The 12,853-nt window shown below is 39.1% G+C and overlaps 1 protein-coding gene across 6 annotated transcripts; it reads right to left on the bottom strand.

Annotated features, from left to right (window-relative positions):
- Positions 1 to 728: 728 nt before the first annotated feature.
- Positions 729 to 12,238, bottom strand: LOC145431879 (uncharacterized). Of its 6 annotated transcripts, none has more exons than XR_013912186.1 (6): positions 11,721 to 12,238; positions 11,477 to 11,639; positions 3,567 to 3,848; positions 2,749 to 2,843; positions 1,530 to 1,689; positions 729 to 1,423 (listed from the first exon to the last, which is right to left on the bottom strand). XR_013912186.1 is itself a non-coding variant. In XM_080308176.1 (6 exons), the coding sequence occupies exons 4-6, from the start codon at positions 2,866 to 2,868 to the stop codon at positions 1,260 to 1,262; spliced, it is 444 nt and encodes a 147-aa protein (XP_080164302.1). In that variant the 5' UTR covers positions 2,869 to 4,765; positions 7,165 to 7,230; positions 11,477 to 11,639; positions 11,721 to 12,228; the 3' UTR covers positions 729 to 1,259. The 6 variants fall into 6 exon arrangements, 4 of the variants coding, with proteins under 4 accessions (XP_080164302.1, XP_080164303.1, XP_080164300.1 ...); XR_013912185.1 differs by having other exon boundaries at positions 3,581 to 3,848; positions 11,721 to 12,237; XM_080308176.1 differs by adding an exon at positions 7,165 to 7,230 and having other exon boundaries at positions 2,749 to 4,765; positions 11,721 to 12,228.
- Positions 12,239 to 12,853: the final 615 nt, after the last annotated feature.

Genomic DNA, 12,853 nt, shown 5'->3' with positions numbered 1-12,853 from the left:
AGGATTCTATTAGCAGAAATGGAATATAGTTATAATAATTCTGCAGTATTTTCAATTATGTCAGCTGTCACATTAAACATAATTGAAAATACTGGTGAGCTTCTTTTTGTTGTAAGCTGATAATGAGCCTTTCATATCTGCACAGTGAGCAGAATCTCTCCCATCGAGAACACCAGGATGGCACTAGTGGAAACTTATAAACAGTCACCAGATAATCTACTGCTGCTGTTATTGTGTATATATATATTTATATTTCTTCATACATTCTTATATAGTTCTATACTGTGTATTGTGTATTTTGTTGTACAGTTATTTTATTTTTTAACTTTAATTTATATATTTTATCTTATTCTTTCCCAGTTAAATTTACCCTTCATTCTAATTTGTGTTGTACAGTTATTTCATTTTTAACTTTAATTTTTATATTTTATTTTATTCCTTCCTAGTTAAATTTACCCTTTTTAATTTTCATATTTATTTCCTCTTATTCATAGCCTTTTCTTTTTTTCTTTAGGTCACGAGCAGTTGTCTAAGCATTTCACTGCATATCGTACTGTGTATGACTGTGTACGTGACAAATAAAATTTGAATTTGATTTACCACATGCTTGGGTTGTTGTAATTCACGAATCCACCGCTAGATGTCACTAGTTTCCACACAGTGCACATTTGAAACCAAGTGCAAAAGGAGAAGTCGTTTTTATGAAGAAAATATAAGCAACTAGCAAATAATGTAGAAAAATTAACAACAAGATGTAATTTTATTGATATCACCACTTTAGTGCGTTTCGTGGCTGGGACTGACATGCTCACACATGACATAAACAGACAGCATCCTTAAACGTCCCAAACAATAAATGTTTTAATAGTGATGACTACAAGATCTTCCTGCATGAAATTAATAATCTTTAGAGTAAAATGAATAAATATGATTATGATTATAGGAAATGGCATTATAAACTGATGCCGAGATATGATTAAAATGCATAGTAGTGTAATGCATGATGAACTCGAACAAACTACAATGGCTATAACAGTAAAAGTGCAAGCATTTTTTAAATAATATTTTAAAAAGTAACTGTGTTTGTGTTTCTGGTTGTGTCCATCAGGTCCTAACTTACATGTAGCATCACATGACAGGTAAACACGACATGATGAATCCAGCCTTGTGAGCATTCATTGGAGGGATAGTATTTTTCTTTTCATCTCATGCTGTAGATGTAAGAGTCAAAATAACATGTGCTGCAGATGCATTTTGTGCTACTCTACACAGTAGTTCCCCATGCTGGTCGCTTCCTTTCCCTTTTCCTGTCTTCTTTTTCTTCCTCCATCTCGGTTTCCTGCCAGCTGCAGCCATCGCTTTATATACCTCTCTATCTCCTCATCCACGGCATCCTTACAGAACGAGTTCTGCCTGACTGCGTCTGCAGGGGTAAAAGGGGAGCAAAGTGAACACATGAAAGTAAGTAAATGCTTTAACTGTTTAAAATACACCATATTTTCTTGTGTGTCCTGTAGAAGCACACTCACTGAGGATAACTCTCTTGATGGTGAGGTTCTCTACTTTGTGCTTGTTATTTCTTCCCCTCCAGTTGATGTTTTTGGCCAAAGCGTTAGTAAAAAGCTTTGTCATTGTCCTCCACACACTGTGTTTGTTGGACAAACCTCCAGACAGGTCGAAGTAAGAGATCTGCACAGAAAGAATGACGTGCACATTAACTCATTAGTATATACGCCATGTGGCATTCCCCCTCCCCAAAAAACTATATATAATAATTGCTATAAATAACAAACTTTGGTCCTACATGGTTCATATCAACCAGGAAAGAATACGACAAAAAATGACAAGACTAATACTACTCCATATCAACACACCATTACAAATACATCTAACAGCTGCTTACATTTGCAGAAGTACATAAACCGCTAAACTGTTATTACAATTAAAGAGAAATGTTTATTGGTAAAAATTCAGTTTATTTTGACAAAGACCCAGAATGCAGAACCACAGGAAGAAAGAGTCTCACAGTAATTAATCAATCAAAGCTTTATTCGCCACATGCAGGTTGCCCTGCAGTGAAATGGGACCCCCGACCTTATATAGACACAACACAGACATTACATGGGGATACAAGTCGGAGATCGGCAGCGTTACAGAAAAACACTGAAATATACACAACAATGGGAAAGTACAAGAGGAAAAAAAGAGACCTCTACTCATGCTGTGCTTCCATGGTAGGACAGCATAAGAACAGGAAACAAAAAAACTCCTCTGCACAAAAAGCACATAAATGTCCACAGCACAACTTTGTGAAAGACATGACAAGCCACAGGATTGGGTGGGGGGTGAGGAGTAATACGAAGCGAACACAGCAGCCGCCCTAATTACAACTCCCTCCCCTCCTTGTGGCACAGTCCACCTTATTTGTATTAAAGTTACATCATCTTCAGTTTGACCCGCCAAGCCCAGAAAGTCAAGATGAGAATCAACCAGTCATCAGACTTCACCAAGCAAAATGCTAAAGTACCAAAAAACAGCACTGGCATACAAGAGCAAAGGACAACTACAAAAACAACTGAGGAGTAAATATAATTTAAGACTTGCATTATATGGTGGCCCAAATTATGTTTTCTAAAATTATCAATAAACCTTATAAAGAGAAAACATTTCCCAGTCATCACATGCAAACGTTAGTGAAAACTGACACAAGTTAAAACTGATAAAATTCCAACATCTGGTGATACTTACCATTTTCTTCTTCAGCTGTGGCTCAGTGCAGAGTCTGTGATCCAACGTTCTTAAATCCTGTACCGACTGCAGCGGCAGAGGAAGCGTCTCAGCATCTGGAGGTTCACACAGCAGATGCATTTTGTGACCGCGGTATTTTTAGAACAGTGCTGTTTTGCTTTTTGATGGTTTCCAGTGAAACGAGAACCTCTAGAAGTATTGCTTAAAAAAGAGATACATAATCACTTGTGTTGTCAGATACCAGAAAGCCTTTTATGTGCTATTCTTAGACTGACTGGAGCTGCATCTACCAAAGTACTACGTATTTGTAAATGTTCCTTCCTGTTTGGCTGCAGTTTCATTAAGCTGTGACTGACAGGTAGCAGCAGCCTTATATTTGGTTGGTTGGTTATGGAGAAAGTAGATAATTATGTGTGAATTATGTGGAACAATAGTCCAGTCATGGAGGTAGCAGTCTGACCTCCTTCTGCCTATCTGTCACTTCAGCTCCTGTAGCAGAATGCACAGGCAAAAGATGCACGTCCTGATATACTAAGCTGGGCAAATTCACACAACACTGATAGGGCAAAGGAAACAAAACTAAAGACTCAGGAAGAGGAATTAGTGAAGCGCTACAGGGCACAGCCAAAGCTAAGGCACTGCACTCAGAGCTTTGAACCATCCTGCCGTGGGAAAAGTGACATTGCAGCTCTTTAGTAAATATTGACAGTAGATTTTCAACAGCCAAAGAGGGTTTTGTTCTGGTGCAGACTGTTTGTAAATGTGCCCCATAATGCATTCAGTCTGTCCTGGATCGGTCTCCTTTCAGCAGGACTTGCCTGAAACAACTTACACCTTAGCAGATGCCCAGACCATCTCAAACAGAGCAGCAGCTGTACTCTAAGAGGGGTTTGAGTGTCAGGGTGAGCCAAAGAGCTCCACTCTCTGAGGGAGTTTGAGGATGGCAGGGGCTCTCAAGGCAAACTGGTCCTGTTTGAAGGGTCAGAGCAACTGCATGAAGGTAAGAATCAGCAGCCAAGGGTCCACCCTGTTGTGAGCAGTGGAGGTCCACTGCTTTGTGGTCAAAGGAAGAAGGCCTTTGGGGTCCAACTTCTGCATGCCTGAAAATTAAAATGAAACCTGATGTTACAGTAACGCTGTAAGAACAGAACCACAGATTATCTCAACAATTCTAATCCATTAGGATTTCAAAATACGGAATAATGATGCAAAAATATAATATAAACTGTTATGGTCACACATGGGTTGTGGAGCTGACATAGGGATGTACGTCTGCTACTGACATGATAAGGTCTATTGTGCATTAATGTTTGATGATACGGAGAGGTTGGAGCTGTGCTCCGTAGCTGTTGTGATCCGGTATAATTCAGACGGACTCTTGTAGCAGTACCTTCACACATCAACTTGTTTGTCTGAGAATGAGGAGTTTTTGCTTCACATTCAGTCTGTCAGTCTAAAAAGTTATTTAGATTTAGAATATAGAACCAATAAGCAGTCAACATTTTAAAACGTGCTAGAAGTGTTACTTAACAGACGTTTATCACCAGGTTTGATACTTGATAGCATTTTGCTAGCACAAACACATGGTTATGCAGTTTATTTCATCCCCCCCCCCAATAGGACATTAATCTGGATTATTTTTGTTACATTTTGTTAACTGTGCTGTTATTGAGCTGTGGGTAGTGACCGAAAGAACGAGATTGCAGATACAAGCGGTGGAAATGGGCTTCCTCCAAACGGTGGCTGGCCTCTCCCTTAGAGATGGGGTAAGAAGTTCGGCCATTCGGGAGATGCTCCTCCACATCGAAAGGAGCCAGTTGAGGTGGTTCAGGCATCTGGCAAGGATGCCTCCTGGGTGAGGTTTTCCAGCATGTCCCACCGGGAGAAGGCCCGGGGCAGACCCAGGACACGCTGGCGAGATTATATCTCTCGGCTGGCCTGGGAACGCCTCGGTGTTCCCCTGGACAAGTTGGAGGAGGTGGCTGGGGAGAGGGAGGTCTGGGCTTCTCTGCTTGGGCTGCCCCACGACCCGGCCCCAGATAAGCAGAAGAAAATGGATGGATGGACATGTGGTTAACAATTAATGTAACTATCAGTACAGCGTAACTACAGGATATACAGACTGTAATCTGAACCAGCAGTTACATTTAGTCATATCTAGAGAGGATCTACAGGTTGTGATCTTTAGTAATAAATGTTATTCACTAGGTAAAATAAGTAAAACAATAAAGAAAACTCAGAAAAAAATAACCACTTTACATTCAAAATATGCTTGTTTTTGTTTTTTACATTTCACTTTTATTCAACTTTTTTTAAAACAGCATTAATTTTTTTTTTAAAGTTACCAAAAAATTATAAAAAGGAGGAATTAAAAGCAAATAAATTAAACAGAGACAATAAACTGTGGACAACACAGAATATATGCATGTTCTAGAAAACCTAAAAACATAAGACATGACAAACTCATGGTTAAACACAGTAACCATACCATAATACTAAGTGCAATAATCCTTTCTGTCATCGTTGTATTTTTACTCAGTTGTATATAGTATTTGTATTTGTATTCTATTTTTATCTTATTGTATATTTATTTTATTTTATTCTACTGTATATAGTATTTTATTCTATTCTGTACAGCTGTGTACTGTATTTATTCTTATTGTATTCTAATTTTTGCCTCATAACTTTTGCACTGTCCACTTCCTGCTGTGACAAAACAAAACAAATTTCCCACGTGTGGGACTAATAAAGGTTATCTTATCTTATCTTATTACTATTATTATTATTACTTCTGAATGAAATTAGTACACATCCTTGAGTCACTTTTGCTTGGTGTATTCTGAGTGCAAAGGCAGGAAGTACAGTAACCACCTTTTCAGAAGAGGAAGAGGAAGCAAACCAAACCTACTCACACTTCTTAGAAAAACTTTAAACCAAGTTCAGGAGTTTCAGTCTTTCAGACCCCTGTGAGAAAAATCAAACTGAAACAAACAGTAGTAAAGAATTTGCTACTGCACTGAATCCTGATCATCGAAAATGTAAAAAACAACAATAGCGATATACATTATGCAGCTTTATTTAAAGAATGGCTTATCCAAACTCTCCCGAGGAGGTGAGAATCATGTCTGAGTGCCAAGCAAAGGGTTTTACAGAAGGGAAACACAAAGAGTCTTCATGGTTTCACAGTGAATACAAACTTACCTTTCACCCTCAACAAGACCAACATTTTTTTTTACTAACTGAGAAAACTCATGGTAATAAAAATTTTTAGAACTAAAAATATAACAACAGCACACAGAATACAGCCAAGATTATAAATGACACAACTCGTGTGGGCGTGTCCTGCCGTCTCTCCTGCCTTAGGCGATGCCCTTTTTGTACAGCTGACTAATCGGCAATTAAGAGTATTTAATTGAAAAAGGTGCGCTCTAGCACTGGAGAGCCTTGTTGGTTTTTTGAGCTAGTGAGCTGTGCGTGGTGGCTGTTTGCTCTGTGGAGAGGAGTCCGTTTTGGTTACTAACCCTTTTTAGCTTCTCAGTTTAATGACCAACTCCTGGGTTTTGTTTTCCTTCTTTAAAAGGTGATAGTGGATTGTCTATCTCTTTTAGGTTAATTACTAATAGAAACATTACTAAAACCCTTTAATTGAACCATTTTGGCTCCCTGTCTCCTTTTTTTCAACACAGAAACCTTTTGTAACTTTCCCTTATCCCCAGTCCTTTAAGGGTGGAACGTAACCCACTTTCTTAAAAATGACTTCTTGACTACCATCATTCTACTGATGAGGCTTTAGTGAACAGCAGATGGATCATCTAAAGCAGGGGTCCCCAATCCCAGTCCACGAGGGCCGGTGTCCCTGCAGGTTTTAGATCTCACCCTGGCTCAACACACCTGAATCACATGATTAGTTCATTACCAGGCCTCTGAAGAACTTCAAGACATGTTGAGAAGTTAATCTATTCATTTAAATCAGCTGTGTTGGATCAAGGACACATCTAAAGCCTGCAGGGACACCGGCCCTCGTGGACTGGGATTGGGGACCCCGGATCTGAAGGGTCAGATGGATCTTTCAGGTTCTGTGTCAGATATTTGCTGGATTGTTTCCTAGACAGCGTTTTAGACCAGCCCTCTTCTTTTGTTCTCCACTTGTCCAAGGATATGACGGACACAATGCTGAGATTAGCAGCTCTGTTGAAATCCATTGTTGATGCCAAAATATTATTTTATGCCTGTTATACTGTATTATCTTTGGAATTTTTCATAGATCTCTGCTAAGCCGTCTGTTACGTGATGACAAACATTCCTTTGAAAATGTATTGGTATAGGAACTGAGCTTAAAATGAGCCAACCCCCCCCCCCCCAAAAAAAAACAAAAAAAACAAACAGCCAATGTCAAAAGGAAAAACTTGGAAAGACCTTCAAAACACCTGGAGATCCATCACTCGAGACCACTTTATGACCATCACAAGGAAGCCCGACTTACTGGAAACAAAAGATAAAGAAATGAGGGGTGACTCAAGACTTTTGTACAGTGCAGTATTTTTTGATTATTCAGTGCTCAAAATAATCCTTATTTTATACTGGGCTTAGCACGCCCCTCAGTTTATCTTCTCTGAAGCATTTTGACAGACAGAAGCTTTGAAAAGCACGTGGCTCAAGCTGCTGTGCTCACAGTCACATCTATATATGCCCATTTTGGGGGGATTCATTTGCTGTGACCTCATACAAAAAGTTTTGTAAGTAAAAAAAAAAAAAATCTATGAAATGGAGCTTCAGAGTATCTGTGAATGGTAGTCATGGCCATTGATCAGTGGGCCTTGATCAGTGCTCATGAGAATCTAAAAAAATCTTTATGTCTGAACACAAGTGTTTAAAAGTTTCAATATTTAATTGTGTTTTTCAATTGAAGTTACAGTCATTTCAAAAGTATTCAGATCCATCTATCATTTATCTCTTAAAGGGATATAAATTCTTTATTTTTCCCATCAGTAGTGCCAAAACCTGCATCACTACACTGAAGCATGGTAGTGGTATCATGATTTATTTCTTAACAGTAAGCACAGATCTCTGGTTGTGATGGTGTTGTAACCACCAGAGATCTGTGCTTTGATGATGTCTTTTTAATTTTTGGTTGAATTTACTTAACCAGAGTTTAACCAGAACATGACCTGTGACCTTTAAAGCCACCTGCAAAACATTTCTAAAAACACAAGTTCACTTTGTCACTAAAACCAAAACAGATTTTTTTTTTTTTTTAAGTACAGGGGTCTGAATTCTTTCTTAAGGGACAGTAACTTGGTGGTTTTCTAAGTAGTGACTGTGATAACATCTTCTGTGAACTAGCTGGTTTCAAAGCTAATTATGAATCAAATATTTATAATTAATAAAAGGCATCTTGATAAAGAGGTTTCAACCTACATCTTTCTGACTCAGCAAATGTCAAAAGGGTAGAATAAATTTTGTTGGGTAAGTAAGCGGGCCCACCATCGTTCTTTTTCCAAGTATTCAAGCTAGAAAGGCAGTAGGCAGGATAGCCCGATTGTTAGCAACAGTGACTTATTCATCGAAGTGATGAAGAAAAATACTCAATATTCAGAGACAATAAAGAGAAAATCCTGACGAAAACTCAAATAAATGAAGATTGTGCACCGGGCTGTAGAAAGAAGGCTGTAAAGATATGTCAGTAGCATCACTGGGAAAAGAAAGGATGCATTTCTCAGTGACAGGCTTCTCCATGATCACTGTTTTTAATGACACAACACATCACTGAAATGAAAGATTTGAAGGACTTCAAGGAATGCAGGAAAAAAGACAATTTTTAGATACTTGTATTGACAATCTAATACCTGAAATGCAAAAATAACACACAAAGATTACTTTAAAGACTACACATTCTGCGGTGGTGCTTGTAGTTCTGGCTGATAGTTAAAAAATATACAAGTAACTGAATTAAAAATGTATATTTTGTGCATTATGTTTATAATTTAAATGTCTTTGTTACCACTGTTTTACGATCATGTGGTGACTTAACTCCTCAAGCTACATTTCTAGAGGTTTGGACTTAAAGACGATGTATTTCACAGGCTGATTTTACAGTGACAGCCATCAACAGTGTCAGATGTATAAGCTTTAAACAAACTGAGCTGTTTGAAACTCAGCTATGTTAAAAAGAAATAAATCCTACGGCTTTAATTTTGGCTTCTTTACCACAACTAGAAAAGCAAACTGATAATTCTGTTTAAAACAGTGCCTATAGATCGTTAAATGGCACTGCAAGAGAAATTTATATTCTCAAATTTGTTTTCAACAAAAACACAAACACATGTTACATTTTTCATTTTAGTATATTCTTGGTACCAGAGGTTATTTCCACGAAAGCAATCGGCCCTAATTTCCGTGAAGTTTTTTGCATAAATGTGCACCAGTCTCTGTTGCAACATGTTTGAGGATTTTCTTCCTGCTGTTTAAATCCTCCTGCAACATTTTAATGAAATTTACATCGTTAACGAAGCCAGCCCAAAAGAAAGAGTTTCTTACAGTGTCATGATATGTTTCATATATTTTAGACATGTTATTAGCTCTTGACCAGATTCTAAGAAATGCCCCCACACTTTTTTACCCCCAGTACCTTAAAGTGGCAGTAAAGCCTAGATGCACATTATTTAAATTAGACAGTGTCACCTAATCTGGAACTAATGACTCCAATTTAAATCTAGAAGTGTACTTATGTTTTCCTTCTGACTGATGTGCTGTTTATGTATTTAAAGTGATCAAAAAATGTCGTAAAATTAAATGCCGTTAATAATGGGCACAGTTATGAGGATGAAATGTTTATCTAAATACATTAAAAAAAAATCTTTTTTCAACAGCGCTGTCGTTTGTGCTAAAACCTCTTTTGGCAGGTCGCACTCAAAGATGGTGTGAAAAGCCTCCACCTAGACACACAGCGCTGTCTGTGCTTCAGCATCGATGCGATGAATCATTAAAATGAAGAAGCCACTTTCAGTACTTCCCTCAAAAGTTTCATAATGTTACTCGAAAGCAGTTTTCACACATTCACTGCAGCTGTAAAGTCTTCTAAACATTACCTGAAGAGAGATTGTGAATACCCAGTGCGGTCGAATCGGATATTAGCCGATTTTAACCTCCAAGACCCCTGCTGAGCTCCCTCCCAGCACACTGGGAACGCTCCCTGGCCTAAACCATGCACAGTGATTCCAGTAGTGCAAAGTGTTTGTCTGAGCAGACTATTTCCTCCTTTCTGCTACACGTGAGATAAGACAATTCTAGAAAAACAGTTCAGCTGTTGCTTCGTTAGGTGAAGCACTGGAGACTGCTGCTCACTTAAGTCATGTTTCGTTTCCCTTTCTTTCCACTTCCCTGTTTTCCTAGCATTCAAGATATCTGTCACGATGCTCTTTTTTAGCTTCATGATAATTTTTGTATAAAATGAGTACTGCATACATTAAGTTCTCATTTTTATTCTTCAGCCTCCACCTCACTCAATCCTCAGCATCCTCTTCTGCCACACCAACCCGCTCAGTGGCGGACCTAGCCTGTTTGGCGCCCTGGGCGAACACTCCCTCTCATTGCTGCTTCACCTTAACATCTGTCTCCCTGTCTCATTCGCACACATGAATTCTGTCATGCTTCTGCTGGCTTTCATTCCTCTTCTCCTCAGTGCATACCTCCACCTCCTCTTTAATCTGACTACAGACCTGAAAACCTGATGTAATCCCACCTCACCTTGAATCCATCTGTCACTTCTGCTGCACAACTGTCCTTCTCACCGTCCTCATCCATAACCTGCACCACATCCACAACGACACAGTGCATCTACACTGCTCCATCAACGAAGGCAAAATGCTCTCTCTTGGCATGAAACTACTATATAAATTTTTTTTTTTTTTTTTTTTTTAAAAAGCATAATTTAGACTGGCAGCATGGTGGTTAGAACTACTGCCTCACAGCAAGAAGGTCCTGAGTTCAATTCCACCATCTCCACGTGCTTGTGTTGGTTCTCTCTGGGTACTCTGGCTTCCTCCCACAGTCCAAAGACATGCAGTTAGTGAGGTTAGGTTAACTGGTAACTCTAAATTGCCCATAGGTGCGAATGGTTGTCTGTCTCTAAGTGTTAGGCCTATGGCTGACTGGCAACCTGTACAAACTGAAGACAGCTTGTATAGGCTCCTGCAACCCTGACAAGGATGAGTGGAAGAGAATAAATGAATGGATAATTTAGACTAGTAGAAATTTTTTTTGCAGATTTTCTCTAGGGTTCTTTGGGCAGTATTGTGTAGTGAAAATCATGTGATAAGTTCTTGTGTGTTTGGAGGTCCTTCCTCGGACTGATTAAAGACTGGCATTAAAACTGCAGTATCAGTAAATCAGTCTCAGCTCACTGTTTTGCCCCAGGTTCTTCATGGGTAAATCTATGCACACTTTGCCAACCACAAACGACTGAAACCTGTAGTTGTGTAGGAGGGAAGCTAAATTACCTGTTACTACCTCGTTCGTTTTAAAACCTGACTGTTTTTTCAGGCGTCTGTCCACGAATCACGTTTCTCACGTAATGTATTTCTACTGTAACAGCCTTATCTGGGGGTTTTACTTTGCAAACACGCATGAGAAGCATCGTTCTGCCTAGTCAGTGTTATTACTCAGTCAGCCCCAGCTTATCTTTTTCTTATAGTTTTTCTTGACAAATGTTACTTGGCTTGATGCTTACCCTCCCTGCTGGTCCAGCAAACTGGCCTCACACACCTGCAACCAATGATAGCCACTGGGGTCCTGTTTAACAGGTGAGGGCTCACCAGAGTGGGCGTGTTGACGGGGAAAAGCCGCCACTGTGTCATGGCATTTGGGGGAAATTTGTGCAGGAGCAGCTGCACCTACATGTGATGAACAGATAGATGAATAGAAAAATGAGTGGGTGGATTCCATCTAATTCAATATCGACTCATTGTACTTACCACCAGACTTGACTCAGTGGTTGTTCGGCTGTTTTCAGCGCTGCTGACAGAGCAGGAAAGTTCATCCTGCCGCACTCTGCCCACCTAAAGCCGCAGCACCTTCGGCTCACTTTTACTTTTGTCTGACTTGGACCCCAGCTTTCTTATGTCTTTGTCCCTTTCGGCCACCATCCTCTGGTGCTCCTGCACCCTTCCGTTTCAGGTGCCGCAGATAACGTGGGTCAGTGTTTACAGCCGCGGCTTCCTCTTCGGCCAAATATGGTGTACAACCGCAGAAGTCGGGCTTGTTATTACCCAAAGTTACTCACACAACGAGCCGCCAACAGATGACAACAGCACCGGGGGAAAGGAAAGTATCTACAGCCACAGTCTGGTGTTGAAATTCTTAGAGAGGCCAGAAATACGATATAAAGCTCAGTTAAACCTCCACATTTAAATCACTCCATTCTGCCGAATGACTTCTTCTTCGGTGGTGTTTGAACGTCCGCTCGGCCGCAGCCGCCGAAGGAGTCACAGGGAACTGTAGTTTTAAGTTTAAATCTTTAACACACTCGCACAACATCAGTGAATGATGGTAGAAATATAATTTCAGGATGGGAAAAAATCAAAACCTTATTTGTGACTAAAGTCAATTTGATGGTGATTCTACAAATGGATTGTATATGCTCTCATCAAAGTTGTAATAGTTAATTAAAGCCGAGGTGAAAATTAAAACTAGATGTGAATGATATTTTAGTTTATTAAAAAATACAATTAAAAAAGTTAAAACATTAAAACTACCTTCACTTGATTTCAAAAGTTAGACTTTTCTTTATTGTAATAGCTACAGATTTTCCTAAATCTTACCTCTGACATATATTCTCCATACAGTAATGATTAAGAAGACTAAACTGAACTAACTAAAATTAAATATTCTCAAATAAATAACTTAACTGAAACAAGAAGATCCACTCTGGAAACTAACTGAAACAAACGTGATTTAAAAACAAAAGTTAAAACAAACATAAAATACACTAAAACTAATAATTCTGCCCCTGGATGGTCTGCAAGTGCGATTATTATTTGTTTCTAGAAGGACTTTTTTGGTACATATGTGTTGCTGCCCAAGCTACATACTAATTAGAGACGAGAAA

Source organism: Astatotilapia calliptera, chromosome 11, assembly GCF_964374335.1.
Source record: "Astatotilapia calliptera chromosome 11, fAstCal68.1, whole genome shotgun sequence".
NCBI lineage: Eukaryota > Metazoa > Chordata > Actinopteri > Cichliformes > Cichlidae > Astatotilapia > Astatotilapia calliptera.
This window is presented reverse-complemented; position numbering and strand designations above follow the sequence as displayed.